At 39.1% G+C, this 27,879-nt stretch overlaps 1 protein-coding gene and 1 pseudogene across 1 annotated transcript; one reads left to right on the top strand and one right to left on the bottom strand.

The window, feature by feature from the left end:
• Positions 1–213: 213 nt before the first annotated feature.
• LOC148115948 (vomeronasal type-2 receptor 26-like) lies at positions 214–1,151 on the bottom strand (annotated as a pseudogene).
• Positions 1,152–26,743: 25,592 nt separating this feature from the next.
• On the top strand, positions 26,744–27,657 carry LOC148115947 (vomeronasal type-2 receptor 26-like). The gene has a single exon (XM_087885318.1). It carries the CDS (start codon positions 26,833–26,835, stop codon positions 27,655–27,657), a length of 825 nt encoding a protein of 274 aa, XP_087741444.1. The 5' UTR covers positions 26,744–26,832.
• Positions 27,658–27,879: the final 222 nt, after the last annotated feature.

Here is a 27,879-nt window from a genome sequence, read left to right as displayed (position 1 = left end):
AGAGGCCTCCTAGGCCCAAAATGGGGCATAGGGGGTGTTTCCCCCCAGGGCCTATTTTTGGTCCCAGGGGCTGTGCAGGAGGCCGAGTGCTATCTGTCACACCCCCTAGCCACGCCCACCATGGCCACATCCAGCAATCCAGTCATTAGCGCAGAGAACTGGTTGTTAAATTATTTGAATCCCATCACTGATTAAATGATCAAAGCCCATTAATCAAGCTTTCTAAATGACATTTATTTATTTTGACATCAAATATTCTTTGGTATTCAGATCTGGTCTAAAAATGATAATGTAGCATTTGGGGCTGAAGATGCAGACCAGCAGACCAGCACTGGAGGCTAAAATGGAGAAGACCTGAACAGCCACCGTGTATTTCCCCTTGGTGCTCAGGTAGGCTGGCACAAAGGACACCCAGACACTGCAGAAGACCAGCATGCTGAAGGAGATCAGCTTGGCCTCGTTGAAGGCCCCTGGGAGATTCCTGGCCAGAAAAGCCACCGTGAAACAGACAGCAGACAGGAAGCCCATGTACCCAAGGGCAACATAAAACATGGAGACAGAACCTTGATTGCATTGTAGGATGATCTCTCTAGGTTGGGAGTGCACGTCAGAGTCAGGAAATGGGGGGGAAGCTCCCAACTAGATGCTGCAGATGATAACTTGGAGACCAGAACAAGAAAGGACAATGGAATTGGCCAAGCTCTTCCCCAGCCATCTCTGCACTTTATTCCCTGGTTTTGTGGCCAAGAAGGCTAACACCACCGTGATCGTTTTGGCCAAGATTGAAGAAATGGCAATTGAGAAGATAATGCTGAAAGCTGTTTGTCGGAGGAGGCAGGTTATTCTCCTTGGCTGGCCAATGAATAGGAAGGAAGTCAAGATGGAAAGCAAGAGGGAGACCAGAAGGATATAGGAGAGGTCCCGGTTGTTGGCTTTGACAATTGGTGTTTCCAGGAATTTAATGAAGATCCACAAGCCAAAGCCTGTGATTAAAGAGAGGAACAAGGCAATGGCAGTCAAAATAATCCCCAGATTTTCCTTATAAGAAAGATAGCTTTTCATTTTGGGAATACATTGAACTCGACTGATATTTGGATGTTGATCTTCTGGACATTGGATACATTTGTCTGCATCTGAAAAAGAGCAAGAGTAGGATCCCCCTTTAACATGTCCTTTAATAAAATGCATCCAGTTCTATTCTGATTGAAACTGTCAATTTAGTTCATCAGATTTCCCAGTTTTGTGAGTTGTCTGGATAGTGATCATAGCAAGAAGTGGGTTGTGTGACTCTTGGGTTGTGAGGAAATTTGAAACTCTAAACTGTGGCTGTAGTTCAGGGTTCAGGGTTGGGTTCTATTTTTTTTTACTACCGGTTCTGTGAGCGTGGCTTATTTTGTGAGCGTGGCTTGATGGTCATGTGAATTCTTTAGGATTTAGCCGAGGTACTGGTCTACCAGGCTTTTAACTGCTTGCAGAGCTGTACCAGTCTACCCATTTGTTCTTGGAGCGTTCTGGTCTACTCAATTGTTTTTGGAGGCACCGGTCTACTCATTTGTTTTTTGAGGCACCAGTCTACCCATTTGTTTTTCGAGCGCACTGGTCTACCACCACACTGTCTTTTAACACTGATCAGCTGTAGGGCGGCCCTTTGAAGCCCCGTGGCAAGAGTTTAAACAGTTTTTTTTCCTTCTAGCCAATCAGGTGGGACTCGGGAGGCAGCGAATAGATTGGGGGCAAGGCCAAATAAAAGGTAAGAATAATGCGGGGGCAGAGAGGGTGGGTGGTGGTGGAGGGGGTGGGTGGTGGTGGAGGGGGTGGGAGGGCCCAGCTCCCGAAGAAAGAGAACCGGTTTGGTGACATCATATCGTCACCACTACTGGCTTGGTTAAACCGGGCCAAACCGGGAGGAACCCACCACTGCTGTGGTTCCTACCAAACATGGATACTTGGAACAATCTGATCAATCCCCTTCCAAAGACCCAATCAAGATTCAATCAATATATACTGGGATATGAAAAAAAATCTCACTATTCAGAGCAATGAGGTAAACGGTAATATGAAACATGGAAGATGTGATGTAAAAAATGAAGAACAAGAGATGTCACCTGTCTCATAGTACTCAACTCTCACTTATCCTGTACCTTTATCCATAATTGGTAACCCAGTTTACTTGACCAGCATACCAGCATACCTCCAAGATAATTTCTTATTATTCGGTATGAAATAAATGAAATAAATGCATATTTTGATCAAAATTCAAAGGGATGGGGCCCACTCTGGCCAAGTCTTCAAAAATGCATGCTCATGGAAAATGTCAGGGTCATTCTCCTCCCAAAAAGACTTTCTCCTGCCATCACCCACCTTCCACGGTGGAGATGGTTCCTTCTGCACATGGACGACAATTGTAACAGCAGATGGGCTTCCCTTCCTGAGCCACCTTCATGAATCCTGGAGGGCAGCTTTCCACACACCTGGAAGGGGGCAGGGGCTGGGCAGAGAGAGAAAGAAATAACATCCAAAGCATGATTTACTGTATTTCCTAAACAGGTAAAAAGAAAAGTTGGGGATCTCCAATTGAAGGCTTAGCTTTGCTAAATTCAAAGCCTTAAAAAAAAAAAAGTTGGAGCTCATCATACTGATTTGATTGCTCATTGCCTATTTATCTTCTAATGTTTCTCACACATAATTTTTACACAATACAGAATAACAGAGTTGGAAAGGACTTTGGTGGTCTTCTAGTCCAGTCCAGTCCTGCTCAAGCAGAAGACTTTATACCATTCTGGACAAATGGCTGTCCAATTTCTTCTTTAAAACATCCTGTTGTGGAGAACCCACAACTTCTGGAGGCAAGCTGTTCTACTAATTAAGTGTTCTTACCGATGGGAAATTTCTCCTTAATTCCAGCTTGGATCTCTCTTTGATAAGTTTCCATCTGTTACTTCTCGTCTTGCCCTCTGTTTTGAAGATAAGGTTGACACCATCTTCTCTGTGACAGCCCTTCAAATATTGGGAGACTACTATCATGTCACCCTCTAGTCCTTTTTGTTAGACTAGACATTCCCAGTTTCCAAAACTATTGATCATACAGTCATACAGTCCCCTAATCTTCTTTGTTCCTCTTCTCTGCATTCCTTCTAGAATTTCATATTTTGTTTAGTGTACATTTTCAGTGTACATACTGTAAGTAAAGTTGGATGGATGTTCTGCTTTGGTGAAATGATTCATGTTGCCCCAAAATTTAAATCTTGCTGCCTCACAGCAAGATTTAACTGATAGACAGTTAACTGGAATAGTTAAGGATATTTTTCTGAGACACCTGAACATGTAACCAATGAATATGTTTCCTCTCGGAGAACTCAGATGAAATCCTTGTCCCAACTCTGCAATCCTCTTGGTAAAACCTTCAGGAAGGACAGATTAAATTCTGTAGTGGTTTAGGGTTTTCTGCCTAAGCAGGGGGCTAGATTAGAAGACCTCCAAGGTCCCTTCCAACTCTGGTATTCTGTTCTCTTTTGTCTTTTCCCCACCTTGTTCAGCATTTCCATCTTTGCAGTAGCATTCAGGTTCATCATCAACTTGAAATCCAAGGATCCCTGTCTTTCTAGACTCCCAATGGTCACTCTGCTGACAGACATATTGGAGAAAATCATCCAGTTCACAATGTCCAGGTCTGCTACCAGCAATCCATTCTCATTCAAATATACCCCATCAATACAATTATTATAAAACTGAGTGGTTCGAAGGAAAAGATGAAGCTGGAATGGAAGAGAAAATGGGCAGTGTTACATTAGACACAGAAAGCTTTCTGGCAAGACTCCTTCAATTGAGCTGGAACAAGGATCTGAATACTGAAGCCAAAATTAAATCAAATCTCCCACACAGAAACAATCTTGTTAACATTGGGGAATGTTAACAGGATCCCCTCTACATTGGGAAAACAAAACAACCACTTCATAAATGCATGGCACAACATAGGAGAACAAACCCAACAGGACAAGATTCAACAATCCATCTGTATTTAAAAGACAAAGGCCAGTCTTTTGAAGAAAGCAAAATCCACATTTTGAACAGAGAGGATGATGGTTTGAAAAAGGGGTCAAAAAGGCCATCTATGTCAAAAATTGAACATCCCTCTCTCAACAGAGGGGGAGGGATATGACACCATCTATCTGCAGTCTACAACACAGTCCTTTCAGCTGTTCCAAGAAGGCTCCATACCCATTTGCACTACTCAAGACCCTGAGGACACAGGTAAACCTCCAAGTGGCCTTAACGACTCTCTAAAATAATGCAAAAGACTAACTGTATGCAAAGAATATAAATCCTTCCATTGTCACCATCCAGTCAGAGCTGAAAAAGCTTCTTGGATGAGAAGTGAAACATCTTCAAAGAAAAACAAGAAAGTTCAGTTGCCTCTTGAAAAAGCATCTTTGGGACTAGTGTTAGTCGGCTTAATATGCACAGCACACTTTTTTAGACTCTGGGGGGCACAGTAATGCTCCTGTGAATTGAATTTAGAATTGAATTTAATTTTTATTTTCAAAATAAATTATTACTAGCCATCAGAATCACTACATGGTTCTTACAATTATAAAAATTGATTCTCAACTGCAATGGAGAGATGTGTGATAGAAAAGAAATACCTGCCATGCTTTCAGCATTTGATTTTTCATGTTTTGATGCCCTTTATATGTTGTCCTCCTGGAACTGGATAAATAAGCGGCATTTATGGCCCGTGCCACAGCCCAGATTGTGTTGTAAATGAAATAACTGTCCAGAGCCAGAACAGGATCCATCTCCACTTTTCTCAGAACCTCCAGTTCTTCTCTCTCTTTGCATCGTCTCCAGAGTTTTACCGAAAAGGCATCCTTGGTGTAAGAACACAGGAAGGAGTTCTTTGCAAAAATTTCCATGGTGGAATCTGACTGCAGATATCCATCATTCTTTATCATTTGATTTTTCTTCATAAGAAAGGAAAAGATGCTATGGATGCCTTCAGTGGGAAAGTAATCATCTGCCCAGTAAATACTGGTTGTGAAGTCCCAACGGGTTGTGGTGATCAGGATTTTTCCTCTAAGAGGTTCAGTAAGCCTTTCAAATATATGATGCATAATTACAAATCCTATATTGAATGTATTCATGTCTGCACTATAAAAAAAGACTTTCACCTTTCTCCAATTTTGGTATAGATACAAGTCTACAAATAGTTTTTGAAAATCTGGGGGAAAGGATTGTGATAAAACTGGGCAAATGCCATTCTTTATCAGCATGGAAGACAATGTCCTCATGAACCTTTGTCCATTCTCAGTGTCTGGAGCAAGGAGACCCACCAAGGTCCACCTGAAATAGAGGACCAGCTTCACCATCCCTGGATACTGGACTCCTTCAGGTGGGAGCATTGGGTAGAAGAATGGAAACTGAGTTTTATCACTTGGAATCTGGGAAATAAAACTATGACTGATCTGAAAAGGAAAGAAAGGAAACTCTATAAACCCATAAAACCAAACATCTAGCCCTAATGGAGGAATTGTCCACTTTTGTAGGGATTCTTTGGTCATTTTACTTTTACTTTGCTTCTCTTCTCACTTCAGTGTAGCATTTTGTTCTTGTCAATGGCCAGTAGATATGCAAAATCTGCAGTAAGAGTGCCATGCAGGGGATTCTTGTCTATTCAAATTCTTATCTCCCATTCGATGGAACCTTCATCCTTACTCTACAAAATTCCTATACTAGAACTATGCTCTTCATTCATAACAGAAGATGTAAAAGCGCCTGAAAGTTGCATGACTAAAAATTTATCTTCTCAGCAAAAACACACCTGAGGGATTTTGTGGGTGTCTAATATGGTTGACATCTGGATGGAGATGTCAGTATCAGCCTCTTCGAGAACAGCCACTGTGTTTCTTTGTCTTCCACAGCTGTAGTTGGGAACATTGACCTCCCCCTCCGAAAGCAGGTCCAGCAAAGCCTCTGAAGTCATTTGTGCACTGAAATAATTGTCATAGATGTTATAACCCAGAGTGACATTGAACGAAATGTTGGGATTCTGGTTGATTTCTTGGATGGTGATAAGGAAGGACAGCAATTTCCAGTGCTCTGTTGGTGCTCTCCTGAAAGCAATGAATATATTGAAATGTAATCAGTGGAAATAACATTTAATAAACCTTTTTGAACAATAATATTTTAATCCACCCAAGACTAAGATGTTTGAGAGCATTTCATTATATATTTGAATGGATTATTTCCAAAAACTGTCTCTGCTATTTGAATGGAGCAATGGGGGTCTTGCAATATATTTTATTTTAAGATGATGAATGCATCTTATGTCTGAAGTAATCAAGTGATTGTTAACTTTGGCTTATTTTTCTTTGATATTTCATAAGAAATTTCTGTAGAATAAAAGTTGAACTCTAAGAAGAAAAGAAAAGGAAGGAATCAAAAAAAGATCCTGTTGCATTTATTATATACAAAATCCATACTTTCTAATTCATTGCTCAGAGATTCCAACTGAGTTTCACCCATGTATGGAAATGCAATTGTGACCTGGGATTCTTTCTTTTACTTAGTGAATTCTGGTTCAGAATAAAAATCATGGAGAAAAAAAAATTGTTACTGCAGAGAAAAATTACTGCATTTTTGTACCCACGTTGACCCCTTGATGAAGCAAGGAAGCAGTAGATGAGAACAGCCATCATCTCTTCTCCATCCACAGTCCAGCTGTGTTTCAAAGTCAAAAAAAAAAAAAAGATCTAATGATTTACTTGAGAATTTCAACTCAGGCATTTCAAATCTGTCTGGAACCGCACTGCATATTGGACATTAATACAATCAAACAAGTCCAGAGATATTTCATGAGAAGTGTCTTCCACTCCTCTGCTCACAACAGAATACCTTATGCCACCAGACTTGAAATAATTGGATTTAGACAGCTTAGAACTTCACCGTCTTCGGTCTGACCTAATCTTAGTACATAAAATCATCCGCTACAATGTCTTACCTGTCAATGACTATTTCAGCTTCAACCAAAACAATACAAGAGCACACAATAGATACAAACTCATGGTAAACCAATCCAAACTCAATTGCAGAAAATATGATTTCAGAAACAGAGTTGTCAATGCCTGGAATGCACTACCTGACTCTGGTTTCTTCCCCAAACCCCCAATACTTTAACCTTAGACTGTCTACTGTAGACCTCACCCCATTGCTAAGAGGTCTTTAAGGGACATGCATAAACGCACCAGTGTCCCTACCGTCCCTGTCCTAATCTTTCCTTTATTTGTATCCATTTCATGTATTTGTAATCATGTTTCCACTTGTATCTGTTATCAAATACATGCTGGACAAAATACATAAATGAATACAAATAAAAATGAATAAAAAAATATCAATGGTAGAGTGAAAATTGGTTCCCCATGGACAAAATGAGAGAGAAAGAGAGAAAAGTTCATAGATCAAAGGGACCATTCATTGTAAGAGAGGAGGCTGAAATTTTAGAAATCAGAGAGGAACAGAGTGGTTCTCATGCCATGCGTGAAATTTGACTTACGGAAATAATTCAGTTAAAGGAGGTTTATTGAAGAGAAGGTATTCAAAGTCAGCCTTTGTTGCAGAGACTATGCCGCCAATGAGCAATTCTCCTGGCTTGTAATGGTTTCCTGTGTCCACCTCATTCTTCCTCAGAGTCTGAGGACATTTGGCTTTGAGACCCACCAAGACTGCCTGGGGCAGCAGAAGCAGCAACATGACTTGTGTTACTGATGGTGTCTCCAGCTTTGCATCTGTTTTGAAGAAATAATGGCATGAAGAGGTGGGGGAAACCAAAACCTTCTTCCAAGAGAGAACTTTGGGTGTTTCTTAATCCAGAGTCAAGCCAAGGCTTCACATCTGAGGGCCAGGAGAACAAATGCAGTACCTGCCTCTCCTTAAAGCCTCCACACGTGTTCTCTTTCTCCAGAGCCATTTCTGCCCCCAAGGTGTCCCAATGCAAAGATGTTCGCCAACAAGGCTTTGATGTGGGATCAAGGTGAAAACATGTTATGGCTGAGTTTGTGTGAGACATCCACAAGTTTTCCGAAATGTCTTTAGGGATTTAGCATCAAAACAACACCTAAAACACTATGATTTGGATAATGGCACTAAGGAGAACCATCAACTCTCTAAACTCTGAGTGAGTCAACAGGCAGGTGCCCAAGGAGAGGAGAAGTCTACAGAGGTCCACAACAGACAGTCAGAATGCCAAAAAGAACATGGAGCTTTTGGCCATCCATTTTGTATGTGAGTTGGGGGCTTGAGGCAGTTCTGCATGTGCTTCTACAATTTATTTATTTTTATTTTTTTTTACTTATTTTGTCTAACATGTATGAGAAAATAAGTATAAGTGTATACATAACATATAAACATATAAGTATAAACAGGTATAAGTATAAACATAAGAAATGAGTACGAAAAATGGAAACAGTAGGACGGGGACGGTAGGCACACTGGTGTGCTTATCCATGCCCCTTACAGACCTTTTAGGAATGGGGTTAGATCCACGGTAGACAGTTTAAAGTTATGGGGGATTGAGGATGTAACAGCAGAGTCAGGTAGAGCATTCCAGGCATTGACCACTCTGTTACTGAAGTTGTATTTTCTGCAATCCAATTTGGAGCAATTTACTATAGGTTTGTATCTAATGTTTGCCCTTGTATTATTGCGGTTGAAGCGGAAGTAGTCATTGACAGATAGGATGTTGTAGGAGACAATTTTGTGTACTAAGCTTAGGTCAGATCGTAGGCAGCGTAGTTCTAGGTTGTCCAGGCCCAAAATTTCAAGTCTGGTGGCATAGGGTATCCTATTGCAAGAAGAGGAGCGGAGTGCTATTCTCATGAAATACCTCCAGACTCATTTGATTGTATTAATGTCCATTATACAATGTGGATTCCAGGCAGACGAGCTGTATTCAAGAATTGGTCTGGCAAAGGTTTTGTATGCCCTGGTTTGCAGTATACTGTTACCGGAGCAGAAGCTTCGCAAAATTAAGTTTTTTTATTGCCTTCCATTCTCAGTCATGAGTGACAAAGCCTGCAGCTATGATGCGACTTGAACCTGCCCTTGTTTAATACTGCAAAAAGGAGGAAAAAACCTAAGATGGAGCTAAGGACAATTTAAGTCAATCTTATTTGTGAACTGCAGACAATGGGAGGCAGTGTCTTGGGGGGAGGGGGCAACACAAAAACAGTAATCAATGCATGTTTCTGCCAGGGTGAATGAACAATTAACTAATGTGATTAGAAATTTGAATGAACAAAATAAAAAAAAATGTGACAGGGACAATAGTGCATTTACGTAGGGCCCTTAAAAAACTCTTCAATTTGTTTTTTTTTTCTTTTTTTTCCCCTCAAGTCCAGAAGCAATTTCAAACTAGAGGCTTATTGTTATAGAAATGGATTGTTATAGAAATGGATTGTTATAGAAATGGATGGCACATACTGTTGTGTAAAAGCAAACGGTTGTAGTTGTAACATTGTTATCTTCGACTGTGCCAAAGACAATTGGAAGTTGGTGCATTTTGCTTTTCTTTTTTTTACACACAGGTGACCACAAGGAATTGAGTGTGGAATTTTTTTATACCTTCTCTCGAGCTTTGCACTTGAGTTTCCTGTTCCTGAACAAAAACATGTATTCTATTGGCTGTTGTCAGACTCCCATGGGGTCATGTAGGGGTTATGTAGGGGTGCCTACCATCCCTGTCCTACTGTCCCCACTTATTTGTATTCATTCCTTGTTCATGTCCATGTTTATACTTATACCTGCTATCTTGTGCATGTTTGACAAACAAACAAACAAACAAACAAACAAACAAACAAACAAAAACAATCATGAGACTAAATTCCCAAGAGAGCAGGAGTGGTTTTTATTTCTAAAATGGAAAGAGAGCTCCACAGGAGTGTGCCTGCTTTCCAGGAATACCAGTTAAACGATTTAGCTAAAAAATGGCTGACAACTTGTCTTTTTGTGAAATATATGGAAACATCAATGATGCCTACAGCACAGAGGGATAAATTAGTCTTTATTTTTCTGTGCTCTAGGCATCATTTATGTTTCATAAAAATGAGTGAATCTGATCAAGCACAGGTCTATTATCATATTCAGGTCCATCCAGGCCAGTAAGAGAGGTAACAGCTTCTTATATCTCCTCCCTTATTGCATTGGCCAGTTATTAAGATCTGATGGTCTTGTTCCAGATGATCAATTCTCTCTTGGATAAGAGGTGGTCCACAGAAGTTTTATTTGATTGCTGTGACAAATTATTCAAACATTTTTCTGGTGATATCTCTCAGAATTCCTTCAGTCTGAACTCTGTGCGAACAGAGTCTTTGGTAGTGATTGGGGTATTACAGGCTACATTTTCTGGGATTCAGTCCATAGTTTCCATGAAATGGAGCAGTCAACTTTCTTGATGTCCTCAGGTTCTTGGAGGCTGGATCCTTGCCCGTTCTGTTCTTTTGAGGATAACTGGGAGAGGTGGTTAACCCTCTGTATCCAAGATATTCTTAATACTTTGTGGTAGAGGAAATTATGCCAGCATCCTTGGAAGAAATTCTTATGCATCCCTTCTATTTTCCCAATTTTAGTAAATGTTATTGGAGACACCTAGAGAACATCTATAGCAGTGATGGCTAACCTTTTCTGGACTGAGTGCCCCACACACACACATGTGTGGCAGAGATCCGAAGACCAGATGGCTGGTGGGAGGCATGCGTGCATGCACAACAGAACTGAACTGGGATGACGGCTCACATGCCATCAGAGAGGGCGCTAACGTATTGTATGTATCATTTGTTATGTGTATTACATCAGAAAGCAAGTGATTGAACTCTAAAAGTCAATTTTATTTTTAATATCTTTTTTATTTTAGTGTGGAATGTTTTATCTTGTTTTTTTTTTTCTGGACTGTAAGCCACCTAGAGTTACCTCTTACCAAGATGGACAGTGTATAAATAAACACGATAAATAAAAGGAATTGATTACATGCTCAGTTACATTGAACAGTGGAAATTATGGATTTTAAATAACATTCCCTAAGTGGCAAATTAATGGATTACGTTACTCTTTTCGGGCTGGGTATCTTTTTTAAAACCTTCAAAAACTGTGTTCAAGAACTCTCTGTTGTTTTGTGCTGAAAAGACATGTATTCCTATACCAAAAAAATAAATAAATAAAAAATGGCCTTGGTCAGGAAGAAAAATAAATGTTCTCCTGACATTAGGGTTAGGGTTAGGATTATGTTAAAAGTGTAAAAGAGATCTTAGAAGTCCTAATATCACATTTTAAAATGATAATCACAAAGCCTAAACTTCCAAGAAACACTTGTATAGGTGTGTGTGTGTGTGTGTGTGTGTGTGTGTGTGTGTGTATATATGTGTGTGTGTGTGTGTGTGTGTGTTTCTTCTAGCCAGGTTTTCCCTACGTAGCCAAGGTTTTTTTTGAGAATCGAGAAACGAGTGGATGTGATTCTACTGAGCTAGGGCTGCAGAAAAAACCTTGGTTACGTAGGAAAAACCTGGCTAGAGGAAAAACATATATATGACCAATTTCCCTACTAAATGGTGATTATAAACTGTTTACATAAGCTTTGGCTGATAGATTAAAAATATTTTTGAAGAATTTACTCATGAAGATCGAAGTCCATTGTTACATAAAAGACAAAAGACAAGGCAAGAATTGTAGTGGATGAAATAGAATATTTACACACAATGTAATGAAAAACAAGCTGTGTTAATCTTCTTAGACGCAGAGAAAGCTTTTGAGAAATTTCAAATTAGGGTCTGAAGGTAGGGACTTTGGAGATAATTTTATTGAAGGAATGAAATCAATATCTACATTTCAGAATGATGTTTAATGGTGATCTAATTAAACCAAGGGATATCCAGAAGCGAACAAGACAAGGTTGCCATTTTCCCTCTATGTTTTCCCCCCTTTGGGCTCTTGAGGTGTTGACTTGACATGGCCCAGGAGGAAGGAGAAGAGAAGGGAGGTTTATTAGGTTAGTTGCCTAGCAACAGAGTCAAGATTCCGATCAGCGACAGTTGGCTGCAGCCACATTCCGAGGAGTGACAGTTGGTAGAAGAGGCTGTGGGTTCCCTCTCTTTTCTTTGCTGGAAATGACATTTAATGCTCAGATGTGATCCCTGTGTATGAATTTCACTCTTGAATTTTAAACCCTGATCCTGCTCTTGAACCATGGACTAACTTTACAAGGAGAAATTTCCTGACAGAACAATTTAATAAATGGAACAACTTGCCTCCAGAAGTTGCAAATACTCCAACACTGGAAGTTTTTAAGAAAAGATTGGACAACCATTAGTCTGAAATGCTATACGGTTTCCTGCCTAAGCAGGGGGTTGGACAAGAAAACCTCCAAGGTCCCTTCCAAATCTGTTATTCTATTCTATTCTATTCTATTCTATTCTATTCTATTCTATTCTATTCTATTCTATTCTATTCTATTCTATTCTATTCTATTCTATTCTATTCTATTCTATTCTATTCTATTCTATTCTATCCCTTTCCAAGTTCTTCCTTCAAAAACACACTTTGTAGAATGAAGTTGCCCTGAATGACCAATTTTAGGAAGGGTTGGTAGATGAGATTCTTCACAAGTTATCAGAAACTACAATGTCTGTGCACAAGGCAAGAATTAATTCAGTTCTTCTTGCGGATACATTGGCAGCTATAACACCACAAGGTCAGAACTTACAGTAACAAACCTGTTGCCATTCCTGCAACATCTCAGACCACGTTTATTGCTGAAAAAAAAACCTTCCACTTCCACTGAGGAACCCTTGCAGATTGGGGATGCATGGCTTAATTTGACAGAGAAGGCACAGGCAAAGCCAAAGACAAACAGTTGTTGATGCTCTATCATGGGAGGCCGGAAAAATTCAGCTGGAGTTTTAAGAGGAAATTGTTATATTTGGATTCTGGAGAAGTTGCAGGTCATAAAATGTAAACATGCCAAGTGACATCATGCAGCAGCAAGATCTTACAGGTAGTAAATCACTTATTTCTGTTGCATAGATTTAAGGATCAGACTCAATAAATAATTCAGGAACGAAGTATTCAAAAACAAAGTACTATTTATTTACAGTAGGCATTCTATATTCTCTGAATGATTGCAGATAGAAGCGAGTAGGAGGTGCATACATCTCCTTTTATATCAATGAGGCGGAGTAATGGATGGGAGTGGTTACATATGAATACATTAAGAAAGAAGAATAAATTAACCCCTGATACTCTGTGAATATACATTTTCCCCATTTGATAATAAGGCATTTACTCGTGACAAATCCCCCTCTAAATGCCGATTCGACATACAACAATAATTACATTCAGATTCAGAACAATATAAAACTTGTAATTTAGAAGTTAAATATTTGTGTTGTTTAGATTGCAAAGGCTTAGTTAATATGTCAGCTATTTGTTCTGAGGTTTCGCAGTGAATGGCTTTAATGAATCCGTCTCGAGATAATTGTCTTACGTGTTTGAATTTGATATCCATATGCCTGGATCTTTGACCAATAGCATCAGATCTAGATATTTCTATAGCAGCTTTGTTATCTTCATGTATGATAAATGGTAATGAAGGATTTTTCCAAACATCTGATAATAAGTCATTAAACCATACAAGATTATTGGAAGCTTTAGACAAACAAACATATTCTGCCTCAGTTGTTGATGTGGCTACTAAATCTTGTTTCCCTGTATACCAGTAGACCGGACAATTGTTAAGAAAGAATATATAACCTGAGGTGCTTTTTCTGCACTTAGTGTCACCTGCCCAATCTGCATCAGCGTAACAAATAAGAATGGGTTCTTTAACATTATTGGGTTCCAATAGTAGGCAGAAGTCTAAGCTGTGCTTTAAATACCTTAATACTCGTTTAATGGCTTCCCAATGATACATTAAGGGTTTACTAACATATCTGGATAACAGATTAAGGGGTAAGGTAATATCAGGTCTAGTCCAATTAGATATATACAAAAGGGAACCAATAACTGATCTGTAAAGTGTATTATCTTTAAATTCAGGGGATGATTCATCCATGTTTCTTAGAAAATCGGCTTGCATTGGAGTATCACAAGGTTTAGCATCATTTAAATTACATTTATTCAGGAGCTCTATAATTTTATCTTTTTGAGAATAATTTAAATCCTTTTTTTGTCTTACTGATTTGAACTCCAAGATATTTATTTACCTTTCCCAGTGATTTTAAAGAAAAATGTTCATTTAGTTTTGTTACAAATGTATCTCTTTTCTCTTTATGTTTACCAATATATAAAATGTCATCCACATAAATTAACACGAATTCTAATGAGTCACCTTCTTTTTTAACAAAGAAACAATTGTCTGCAGTTGTGGCATTGAAATTCATAGTTTTGAGTACATTAACCAAACATTCATACCAACGTTTGCCGGATTGCTTTAGTCCGTACAAACTTTTGTTCAATAACCAAGTTTCATTTTTGTTTGTGTATTGGTTGTGAGGTGCTCTTACATATATCTCTTTATCGAGCTTTGCATGTAAATATGCAGTTTGTATATCATATTGAAAGACATCAAGATTAAGTGCAGATGCTATAACTAAAGCTGTCTTAACGCTCTCAGTCCTTACAGTGGGAGAGTATGTGTCTGTGTAATCCTCAGGATACTTTTGAGCGTAACCTTGTGCAACTAATCTAGCTTTATATAATGTGTTGCCTTCTTCTAGATTTTTAATTTTGAATATCCATCTGGTGCCTATAATTGTTTTGTCCTTAGGTGCAGGAGTTGGTGTGAATACATTCTCGCAAACTGTCCATTTCTTTGGCCATGGCTAATTCCCATTTTTTTCTTTCTTCAATGGGGAGCTTTAATACTTCCTCGTATGTGTTGGGTGTTGATGTTTCATTGTTCATGTACATTATGTAATCCTTATATTTACTTGGTACCTGATTTCTGTTACATCTGATTGTTTTTTCTGGTTTGCTATCGTTATCGTGTAGGTATCTTGCTTCCTTTTTGGTTAATGAATCTGTTTTTATTTTTGTCTTGATATTTAATGTCTGCCTTTGTAATTGGAAATATCTCATTAAGATGTATCTTAGACCAATTGGCCTGTTCATGAAATACAGCTGTTCTAGAAATTATGAATCTGTTGTTATTATCAATAAATCTGTACCCTTTTGTGCCTGTCTCGTATCCCATGAATCTAAGTCTTCTGGATACGTTCTCTCCTTTACGTCTCAATTGTTTTGGTATGTGTACATCTGCTGTGACTCCAAATATGTGCATGTGTGTTATCTTAGGTTTTCTATTGTACATTAGTTCATATGGTGTTTTATTTATGATGCTGGACCAAGTTCTGTTTTGAGTATAATTGGAATATAATAAGGCTTCTGACCAGAATTGTTTTCCTAAGCCAGCATCTTCTAATGTGCATCTAATCATGGTTTGTAGTGTCGAGTTCTTTCATTCTACCACTCCATTTTGGAATGCAGAGAAAGGGCTAGATGTGAAGTGTAACATTCCTTTGTCTTTTAGCCATTGGGAGAATTCTTTTGACATGAATTCAGATCCCCTGTCTGTCATGATTTGTTTTATTTTAATATTGTGTTGTGTTTCTACATGTTTATAAAACTCTTTAAATTTTTGAAATGTTTCATCTTTGTGTTTTAAAGTATAGACAAACCCATAACGACTATAGTCGTCTACAATAGTTAGAAAATATCGTTTTTTATATGTGATTGATGGGGTTAATGGACCAACTAGATCCATATGTACCAGATCAAAAATGTGATTAGATGATCTTGTTGCCCTTTTTGGCTTGGGATTAGTTCTGAGTTTTGAGGACTTACATACTGAACATTCCAAATAATTTTTACAATTTTTTATTTTAACACCTTCAGCATGTTCAATCATTTTTTGTACTACAGGAAAACTAGCATGTCCTAATTTTCTATGTAATATATGTGCACATTCATCGTGAATTGGTTTTCCAATCGTAGGTTTTTTGTTATTGAGTGTATCACCAATAGATGTGTTTTTGTGATTATGGTTTGTTTCATGTTCCTCATTATCACTATTGCTGTTGTCTTCATTCTCTATGTTAGTATCATCTTCCATGTTTGAATCAGTATTGTGTAGCCATTTTTCTTCTGTGATTAAATATGGTAGGCCTCTTTTGATAACCACACTACCCATATTTGTTTTGTTTTTCTCTAGATTTGCTTTTCTTTTTGAGAACACTATATTTATGTCAGAGTCTCTGCTTAGCTTTATTACACTAAGGATGTTATGAGGTACTTCGGGTACTAATAAAACCCCCTCTATTTTCCCTAGACCGGGTAAATTTACATTTCCTTTTCCAATAACTTGGACTTCTTTTTGATTGGCTAGCTTAATTACAAATTTATCTTCTATGAAGGAAGATAGTATATTCTTATCATGTGTTGAGTGATCAGTTGCCCCAGAATCAATGAGCCAGGCATTATCTTTTGAATTTTGTTTGTTGGTTATGGTATGTTTATCTAATCCATTTAATGATCCAGATTTTCTATCTCCTGAGTTATCTCTGCCCCATCTACACTTTTTAAAATTTGGCGAGTTTCTATATCTATATCTATCAATAGATGATTGTCTGTTATGATATCTGCTCCTATAGTCATGTTTTTGTCTTTCTCTAAGAAATTTAGGACAATCTCTTCTACAATGTTCTTTGGATCCACAATTATAACATTCAATTGATTCTCGATGTTTTTCTTGAAATACTACTCTCTTAGTTTGTCTATGTTCTATGTGTGTATTGCAGCGGCTTCTTCTTAGATTATCTTCAGCTATTACCTTATTTGATAAGTTTTCTATGGATAGGTATCCCAAATTAATTGTGTCTAAATGTGATATGTAGTTATCCCATGATGAGTCTAATGAATTAATAATAACACTTTTCATTGTTTGGTCTGATATTATTTCTCCCCTTAAATGTAGTTCTGCTCTGATTTTGTTTAGTGATATTAAATGTTCACTTACAGTAATCCCAGGTTTTATCCTAGCTGAGAAGAAATCTTTAGACATTCTTGTTGTGGTTGCTACGCTTTCACTATGAAGCAATTTAAACATGCAATGAATAATTTCTGAGACAGTCAGATTATGCTTAATACTATGATACATAGCAGGAGATATACTAGATATTAATAAGTAGAATGCTCTGTGGTGCAGGCAGTCCAATTTTAGAGTCCAAGGCTTTTTGGGAGGGTTAGTTATGAAAAATAATAAATTCTCTTTTAGAAAAACAACCTGAAGTTGTTGACACCATTCTTGTAAATTAATACCATCTATTCTCAGTTTTGGGAAATCATTGGGCAAGTTCCCAATATTATTTGTTCCATTACTTACAACTGGAGGTTGTCCATGGTCTTGTAAATGTTGATAGTTGCAGAATGGTGTAGGTATGCTGAATTAGTCTGAATGGTTCTCTATGTTCTTCATGTCCTCTGTAGATGTCTGCGTGTGTTTGCGCATGCGCGTTGCTCATATCGCTTCTGAAGCTGTCGGGAGAGGTTCTCGCTGCTGTAGCTCCCTCGCAGCGCTCTTCCTCCGATGACTCGGTCTCCGGTTCGATTTTGGGTGTCCAGGCGATGATTGGCGCTTGCTTCCTTTCATCGAAGTTGTCCTGGTTGAGGTTTCTGGCACTTGGAATCATCTGCGGCGTTGGCGAGTATTTGCAAGGTCCTCTGGGTTCAGGAGTTGGCGTTCTTGCCGTCCGGGTAGAAGCGGGTGGATTCTGAGACGTTTGCTTGCTTGCTTGCCTTTTCTTTATTTTTTGATCGGCAGCTTTCGTTGATTTTTTTGTTATTTTCAGATTTGGACCAAAGGTTGCAAAAAGCGTTTTCATGGCTGATTCTATTTGCAGCTCGATTGGAGTTTCTTCGATGTCTGTATCAGATTCTTCTGAGGAGTAGAATTTTTCTTTTTTACTTTTCACACTGTGCAGGACTTTTCGCGCTAGACATTTTGAATTCTGTTTTCTGATTGGCTCAGTTTCGCTCATCTTAGTGGTTTGTTGAAACCAAGATGGCTGCCATTCAAAATTTTGCGCGGGACCGTTAGTCTTTCTTTTTGTTATATTTTCATCTACAGGCAATTCGCTCACCATTTTGAGGTCTTTAGATTCAGTTGCTGTGATGTGATTTTCTCCCGCTGCTCCGCTGTCTTTTATGATGTTTTGGAGGTTCGCGGTGAGTTTCAGCAGTTTCAGTATCTCTGATTTGAGAGCGTTGTTTTCTATCTTGTTCACTTCTTGATCATTAGGTTCATCGATTACTTCTTCGTTGTCTGTAGTGTAGTTTTCAGATTCTTTTGTCATTATATTTGTAGATTCATCGATCATTTCTTGATCTGTTTCCATTTCTTTATTGTGTGTCCTCGTGTTGGGTCTTTCTCTTTTGTTTCTGGAGTTTTCTTTCTCTGGCATGTTTATTTTTATTGAGTCAGTTAACCATCGACTGCTACCATTTTGTTGCATAGATTTAAGGATCAGACTCAATAAATAATTCAGGAACGAAGTATTCAAAAACAAAGTACTATTTATTTACAGTAGGCATTCTATATTCTCTGAATGATTGCAGATAGAAGCGAGTAGGAGGTGCATACATCTCCTTTTATATCAATGAGGCGGAGTAATGGATGGGAGTGGTTACATATGAATACATTAAGAAAGAAGAATAAATTAACCCCTGATACTCTGTGAATATACATTTTCCCCATTTGAGAATAAGGCATTTACTCATGACAATTTCTGAACTCCTATATTGCTGAGTTAAGATATCAAGTGCATAGTCTTCCTTTCAGCTATGAATAAGTCAGTGGTGGGATTCAGCCAGTTCAGGCTAGTTCGGGCGAACTGGTATAGTTAAATTGCTGACAGGCTCCACCCTGCCCCACCCTGCCCCTGTCAATAACTACTTCAGTTCCAACTGCAATAATATGCAGGCAAACAATAGATACAAACCTATAGTAAACCGCTCCAAACTGGATTGCAGAAAATACAACTTGAGCAACAGAGTGGTCAATGCCTGGAATGCATTACCTGACTCTGTTGTTACATCCTCAAACACCCATAGCCTTAACCTTAGACTTTCTGCTGTTGACCTCACCCCATTCCTAAAAGGTTGTAAGGGGCGTGGATAAGCGCACCAGAATGCCTACCATCCCTGTCCTACTGTTTCCATTTATTCATACTCATTTCTTATGTTTATACTTATACCTGTTTATACTTATATGTTTAAATGTTATGTTTATATTTATACTTATTTTCTCATACATGCTTGACAAAAATAAAATAAAATAAATAAATAAATAAATAAATAAATAAATAAATAAATAAATAAATAAATAAATAAATTGTAGAAGCACATGCAGAACTGCCTCAAGCCCCCAACTCACATACAAAATGGATGGCCAAAAGCTCCATGTTCTTTTTGGCATTCTGACTGTCTGTTGTGGACCTCTGTAGACATCTCCTCTCCTTGGGCACCTGCCTGTTGACTCACTCAGAGTTTAGAGAGTTGATGGTTCTCCTTAGTGCCATTATCCAAATCATAGTGTTTTAGGTGTTGTTTTGATGCTAAATCCCTAAAGACATTTCGGAAAACTTGTGGATGTCTCACACAAATTCAGCCATAACATATTTTCAGCTTGATATCACATCAAAGCCTTGTTGGTGAACATCTTTGCATTGGGACACCTTGGGGGCAGAAATGGCTCTGGAGAAAGAGAACACGCGGGGAGGCTTTAAGGAGAGGCAGGTTCTGCATTTGTTCTCCTGCCCTTCAGATGTGAAGCCTTGGCTTGACTCTGGATTAAGAAACCCCCGAAGTTCTCTCTTGGAAGAAGGTTTTGGTTTCCCCCACCTCTTCATGCCATTATTTCTTCAAAACAGATGCAAAGCTGGAGACACCATCAGTAACACAAGTCATGTTGCTGCTTCTGCTGCCCCAGGCAGTCTTGGTGGGTCTCAAACCCAAATGTCTCCAGACTCTGAGGAAGAATGAGGTGGACGCAGGAAACCATTACAAGCCAGGAGAATTGCTCATTTGTGGTATAGTCTCTGCAACAAAGGCTGACTTTGAATACCATCTCTTCAATAAATCTCCTTTAATGGAATTATTTCCGTAAGTCAAATTTCACACATTGCATGAGAGCCACTCTGTTCCTCTCTGATTTCTCAAGTTTCAGCCTCCTCTCTTACAATGAATGATCCCGTTGATCTATGAACTTTTCTCTCTTTCTGTCTCATTTTGTCCTTGGGGAATCAATTTTCACTCTGATATTTATTTATTCATATTTTTTTGTATTTATTTATGTATTTTATCCAGCATGTATTTGATAACAGATACAAGTGGAAACATGATTACAAATACATGAAATGGATACAAATAAAGGAAAGATTAGGACAGGGATGGTAGGGACACTGGTGTGCTTATGCATCTCCCTTAAAGACCTCTTAGCAACGAGGTGAGGTCTACAGTAGACAGTCTAAGGTTAAAATATTGGGGGTTTGGGGAAGAAACCACAGAGTCAGGTAGTGCATTCCAGGCATTGACAACTCTGTTTCTGAAATCGTATTTTCTGCAATTGAGTTTGGATTGGTTTACCATGAGTTTGTATCTATTGTGTGCTCTTGTATTGTTTTGGTTGAAGCTGAAGTAGTCATTGACAGGTAGGACATTGTAGCAGATGATTTTATGTACTAAGCTTAGGTCAGACCGAAGACGGTGAAGTTCTAAGTTGTCTAAACCCAATTATTGGCATAAGGTATTCTGTTGCGAGCAGAGGAGTGGAAGACACTTCTCATGAAATATCTCTGGACTCATTTGATTGTATTAATGTCCAATATGCAGTGCGGGTTCCAGACAGATTTGAAATGCCTGAGTTGAAATTCTCAAGTAAATCATTAGATCTTTTTTTTTTTACTTTGAAACACAGCTGGACTGTGGATGGAGAAGAGATGATGGCTGTTCTCATCTACTGCTTCCTTGCTTCATCAAGGGGTCAACGTGGGTACAAAAATGCAGTAATTTTTCTCTGCAGTAATATAATTTTTTTTCTCCACAATTTTTATTCTGAACCAGAATTCACTAAGTAAAAGAAAGAATCCCAGGTCACAACTGACTTTCCATACATGTGTGAAACTCAGTTGGGATCTCTGAACAATGAATTAGAAAAGATGGATTTTGTATATGATAAATGCAACAAGATATTTTTTGATTCCTTCCTTTTCTTTTCTTCTTAGAGTTCAACTTTTATTCTACATAAATTTCTTATGAAATATCAAAGAAAAATAAGCCAAAGTTAATAATCACTAGATTACTTCAAACATAAAATGCATTCATCATCTTAAAATAAAATATATTGCAAGACTCCCATTGTTCCATTCAAATAGTAGAGACAGTTATTGGAAATAATCCATTCAAATATATAATGAAATGCTCTCAAACGTCTTAGTCTTGGGTGGATTAAAATATTATTGTTCAAAAAGGTTTATTAAATGTTATTTCCACTGATTACATTTCAATATATTCATCACTTTCAGGAGAGCACCAACAGAGCACTGGAAATTGCTGTCCTTCCTTATCACCATCCAAGAAATCAACCAGAATCCCAACATTTCGTTCAATGTCACCCTGGGTTACAACATCTATGACAATTATTTCAGTGCACAAATGACCTCAGAGGCTTTGCTGGACCTGCTTTCGGAGGGGGAGGTCAATGTTCCCAACTACAGCTGTGGAAGGCAAAGAAACACAGTTGCTGTTCTTGAAGAGGCTGATACTGACATCTCCATCCAGATGTCAACCATATTAGGCACCCACAAAATCCCTCAGGTGTGTCTTTGCTGAGAAGATGAATTTTTAGTCATGCAACTTTCAGGCTCTTTTACATCTTCTGTTATCAATGAAGAGCAAAGTTCTAGTATAGGAATTGTGTAAAGTAAGGATGAAGGTTCCATCGAATGGGAGACAAGAATTTGAATAGACAAGAATCCCCTGCATGGCACTCTTACTGCAGATTTTGCATGTCTACTGGCCATTGACAAGAACAAAATGCTACACTGAAGTGAGAAGAGAAGCAATATAAACGTAAAATGGCCAGAGACTTCCTACAAAAGTGGACAGTTCCTTTATTAGGGCTAGATGTTTGGTTTTATTGGTTTATAGAGTTTCCTTTCTTTCCTTTTCAGATCAGTCATAGTTTTATTTCCCAGATTCTGAGTGATAAAGCTCAGCTTCCTTTCTTCTACCCAATGCTCCCTGCTGAAGGAGTCCAGTATCCAGGGATGGTGAAGTTGGTCCTCTATTTCAGGTGGACCTTGGTGGGTCTCCTTGCTCCAGACACTGAGAATGGACAAAGGTTCATGAGGACATTGTCTTCCATGCTGATAAAGAATGGCATTTGCCCAGTTTTATCACAATCCTTCCCCCCAGATCTTCAAAAACTATTCATAGACTTGAATCTATACAAAAATTGGAAGAAAGTGAAGGTCTTTATTTATGGCGCAGACATGAATACATTCAATATAGGGTTTTTAATTATGCATCATATATTTGATAGCCTTGCTGAACCTCTTAGAGGAAAAATCCTGATCACCACAACCCGTTGGGACTTCACAACCGGTATTTACTGGGCAGGTGATTACTTTCCCACTCAATACATCCATAGCATCTTTTCCTTTCTTATGAAGAAAAATCAAATGATAAAGAATGATGGATATCTGCAGTCGGATTCCACCATGGAAATTTTTGCAAAGAACTCCTTCCTGTGTTCTTACACCAAGGATGCTTTTTCGGTAAAAATCTGGAGACGATGCAAAGAGAGAGAAGAACTGGACGTACTGAGAAAAGTGGAGACAGATCCTGTTCTGGCTCTGAACAGCTATTTCATTTACAACACAATCTGGGCTGTGGCACGAGCCATAAATGCCGCTTATTTATCCAGATCCAGGAGGACAACATATAAAGGGCGTCAAAACATGAAAAATCAAATGCTGAAAGCATGGCAGGTATTTCTTTTCTATCACATATCTCTCCATTGCAGTTGAGAATCAATTTTTATAATTGTAAGAAGCGTGTAGTGATTCTGATGGCTAGTAATAATTTATTTTGAAAATAAAAATTAAATTCAATTCTAAATTCAATTCACAGGAGCATTACTGTGCCCCCCAGAGTCTAAAAAAGTGTGCTGTGCATATTAAGCCGACTAACACTAGTCCCAAAGATGCTTTTTCAAGAGGCAACTGAACTTTCTTGTTTTTCTTTGAAGATGTTCCACTTCTCATCCAAGAAGCTTCTTCAGCTCTGACTGGATGGTGACAATGGAAGGATTTATATTCTTTGCATACAGTTAGTCTTTTACATTATTTTAGAGAATCGTTGAGGCCACTTGGAGGTTTACCTGTGTCCTCAGGGTCTTGAGTAGTGCAAATGGGTATGGAGCCTTCTTGGAACAGCTGAAAGGACTGTGTTGTAGACTGCAGATAGATGGTGTCATATCCCTCCCCCTCTGTTGAGAGAGGGATGTTCAATTTTGACATAGATGGCCTTTTTGACCCCTTTTTCAAACCAGCGTCCTCTCTGTTCAAAATGTGGATTTTGCTTTCTTCAAAAGACTGGCCTTTGTCTTTTAAATACAGATGGATTGTTGAATCTTGTCCTGTTGGGTTTGTTCTCCTATGTTGTGCCATGCATTTATGAAGTGGTTGTTTTGTTTTCCCAATGTACAGGGGATCCTGTTAACATTCCCCAATGTTAACAAGATCGTTTCTGTGTGGGAGATTTGATTTAATTTTGGCTTCCTTGGCAAAATTCCTTCAGTGTGCTTGTGCATATCCATCTCCTTCAGAGTTTTTAATTTTGGACATCATCAGCTCAACAGTTGGTTTTCCAAGTCTGCCGTGACAATTATTAAAGGGAAGAGGTAAAGTGCCTCTGTTCACCATCCTTTTCATGTTTCATTCCTCAGTGTACAGATCCTTGTTCCAGCTGAAATGAAGGAGTCTTGCCAGAGAGCTTTCTGTGTCTAATGTAACACTGCCCATTTTCTCTTCCATTCCAGCTTCATCCTTTCCTTCGAACCTCTCAGTTTTATAATAATTGTATTGATGGGGTATATTTGAATGAGAATGGATTGCTGATAGCAGACCTGGACATTGTGAACTGGATAATATTCTCCAATATGTCTGTCAGCAGAGTGACCATTGGGAGTCTAGAAAGACAGGGATCCTTGGATTTCACGTTGATGATGAACCTGAATGCTACTGCAAAGATGGAAATGCTGAACAAGGTGGGGAAAAGACAAAAGAGAACAGAATACCAGAGTTTGAAGGGACATTGGAGGTCTTCTAATCTAGCCCCCTGCTTAGGCAGAAAACCCTAAACCACTACAGAATTTAATCTATCCTTCCTGAAAGTTTTACCAAGAGGATTGCAGGGTTGAGACAAGGATTTCATCTGAGTTCTCCGAGAGGAAACATATTCATTGGTTACATGTTCAGGTGTCTCAGAAAAATATCCTTAACTATTCCAGTTAACTGTCTAACAGTTAAATCTTGCTGTGAGGCAGCAAGGTTTAGATTTTGGGGCAACATGAATCATTTCACCAAAGCAGAACATCCATCCAATTTTACTTACAGTATGTACACTGAAAATGTACACTAAACAAAATATGAAATTCTAGAAGGAATGCAGAGAAGAGGAACAAAGAAGATTAGGGGACTGTATGACTGTATGATCAATAGTTTTGGAAACTGGGAATGTCTAGTCTAACAAAAAGGACTAGGGGTGTGTGACATGATAGGAGTCTCCCAATATTTGAAGGGCTGTCACAGAGAAGATGGTGTCAACCTTATCTTCAAAACAGAGGGCAAGACGAGAAGTAACAGATGGAAACTTATCAAAGAGAGATCCAAGCTAGAATTAAGGAGAAATTTCCCATCGGTAAGAACACTTAATTAGTGGAACAGCTTGCCTCCAGAAGTTGTGGGTTCTCCACAACAGGATGTTTTAAAGAAGAAATTGGACAGCCATTTGTCCAGAATGGTATAAAGTCTTCTGCCTGAGCAGGACTGGACTGGACTAGAAGACCTCCAAAGTCCCTTCCAACTCTGTTATTCTGTATTCTGTAAAAATTGTGTGTGAGAAATGTTAGAAGATAAACAGGCAATAAGCAATCAAATCAGTATGATGTGCTCCAACTTTTTTTTTTTTAAGGCTTTGAATTTAGCAAAGCTAAGCCTTCAATTGGAGATCCCCAACTTTTCTTTTTACCTGTTTAGGAAATAGAATAAATCATGCTTTGGATGTTATTTCTTTCTCTCTCTGCCCAGCCCCTGCCCCCTTCCAGGTGTGTGGAAAGCTGCCCTCCAGGATTCATGAAGGTGGCTCAGGAAGGGAAGCCCATCTGCTGTTACAATTGTCGTCCATGTGCAGAAGGAACCATCTCCACCGTGGAAGGTGGGTGATGGCAGGAGAATGTCTTTTTGGGAGGAGAATGACCCTGACATTTTCCATGAGCATGCATTTTTGAAGACTTGGCCAGAGTGGGCCCCATCCCTTTGAATTTTGATCAAAATATGCATTTATTTCATTTATTTCATACCGAATAATAAGAAATTATCTTGGAGGTATGCTGGTATGCTGGTCAAGTAAACTGGGTTACCAATTATGGATAAAGGTACAGGATAAGTGAGAGTTGAGTACTATGAGACAGGTGACATCTCTTGTTCTTCATTTTTTACATCACATCTTCCATGTTTCATATTACCGTTTACCTCATTGCTCTGAATAGTGAGATTTTTTTTCATATCCCAGTATATATTGATTGAATCTTGATTGGGTCTTTGGAAGGGGATTGATCAGATTGTTCCAAGTATCCATGTTTGGTAGGAACCACAGCAGTGGTGGGTTCCTCCCGGTTTGGCCCGGTTTAACCAAGCCAGTAGTGGTGACGATATGATGTCACCAAACCGGTTCTCTTTCTTCGGGAGCTGGGCCCTCCCACCCCCTCCACCACCACCCACCCCCTCCACCACCACCCACCCTCTCTGCCCCCGCATTATTCTTACCTTTTATTTGGCCTTGCCCCCAATCTATTCGCTGCCTCCCGAGTCCCACCTGATTGGCTAGAAGGAAAAAAAACTGTTTAAACTCTTGCCACGGGGCTTCAAAGGGCCGCCCTACAGCTGATCAGTGTTAAAAGACAGTGTGGTGGTAGACCAGTGCGCTCGAAAAACAAATGGGTAGACTGGTGCCTCAAAAAACAAATGAGTAGACCGGTGCCTCCAAAAACAATTGAGTAGACCAGAACGCTCCAAGAACAAATGGGTAGACTGGTACAGCTCTGCAAGCAGTTAAAAGCCTGGTAGACCAGTACCTCGGCTAAATCCTAAAGAATTCACATGACCATCAAGCCACGCTCACAAAATAAGCCACGCTCACAGAACCGGTAGTAAAAAAAAATAGAACCCAACCCTGAACCCTGAACTACAGCCACAGTTTAGAGTTTCAAATTTCCTCACAACCCAAGAGTCACACAACCCACTTCTTGCTATGATCACTATCCAGACAACTCACAAAACTGGGAAATCTGATGAACTAAATTGACAGTTTCAATCAGAATAGAACTGGATGCATTTTATTAAAGGACATGTTAAAGGGGGATCCTACTCTTGCTCTTTTTCAGATGCAGACAAATGTATCCAATGTCCAGAAGATCAACATCCAAATATCAGTCGAGTTCAATGTATTCCCAAAATGAAAAGCTATCTTTCTTATAAGGAAAATCTGGGGATTATTTTGACTGCCATTGCCTTGTTCCTCTCTTTAATCACAGGCTTTGGCTTGTGGATCTTCATTAAATTCCTGGAAACACCAATTGTCAAAGCCAACAACCGGGACCTCTCCTATATCCTTCTGGTCTCCCTCTTGCTTTCCATCTTGACTTCCTTCCTATTCATTGGCCAGCCAAGGAGAATAACCTGCCTCCTCCGACAAACAGCTTTCAGCATTATCTTCTCAATTGCCATTTCTTCAATCTTGGCCAAAACGATCACGGTGGTGTTAGCCTTCTTGGCCACAAAACCAGGGAATAAAGTGCAGAGATGGCTGGGGAAGAGCTTGGCCAATTCCATTGTCCTTTCTTGTTCTGGTCTCCAAGTTATCATCTGCAGCATCTGGTTGGGAGCTTCCCCCCCATTTCCTGACTCTGACGTGCACTCCCAACCTAGAGAGATCATCCTACAATGCAATCAAGGTTCTGTCTCCATGTTTTATGTTGCCCTTGGGTACATGGGCTTCCTGTCTGCTGTCTGTTTCACGGTGGCTTTTCTGGCCAGGAATCTCCCAGGGGCCTTCAACGAGGCCAAGCTGATCTCCTTCAGCATGCTGGTCTTCTGCAGTGTCTGGGTGTCCTTTGTGCCAGCCTACCTGAGCACCAAGGGGAAATACACGGTGGCTGTTCAGGTCTTCTCCATTTTAGCCTCCAGTGCTGGTCTGCTGGTCTGCATCTTCAGCCCCAAATGCTACATTATCATTTTTAGACCAGATCTGAATACCAAAGAATATTTGATGTCAAAATAAAAATTTAAATATGACTTTTACAAATCTATTTTTTTTTCAAAAATGTCATTTAGTAAGCTTGATTAATGGGTTTGATAGCTATAGCACTTAGACTTATATACCGCTTCTCAGTGCTTTTACAGCCCTCTCTAAGCGGTTTACAGAGCCACCATAATGCCCCAATAATCTGGGTCCTCATTTTACCCACCTCGGAAAGATGGAAGACTGAGTCAACCTTGAGCC

Source organism: Pantherophis guttatus, chromosome 2 (genome assembly GCF_059756535.1).
Source record: "Pantherophis guttatus breed Tessera chromosome 2, ASM5975653v1, whole genome shotgun sequence".
Taxonomy (NCBI): Eukaryota; Metazoa; Chordata; class Lepidosauria; order Squamata; family Colubridae; genus Pantherophis; species Pantherophis guttatus.
The sequence above is the reverse complement of the archived record's forward strand: the minus strand, read 5'-3'. Positions and strand labels throughout refer to the sequence as shown.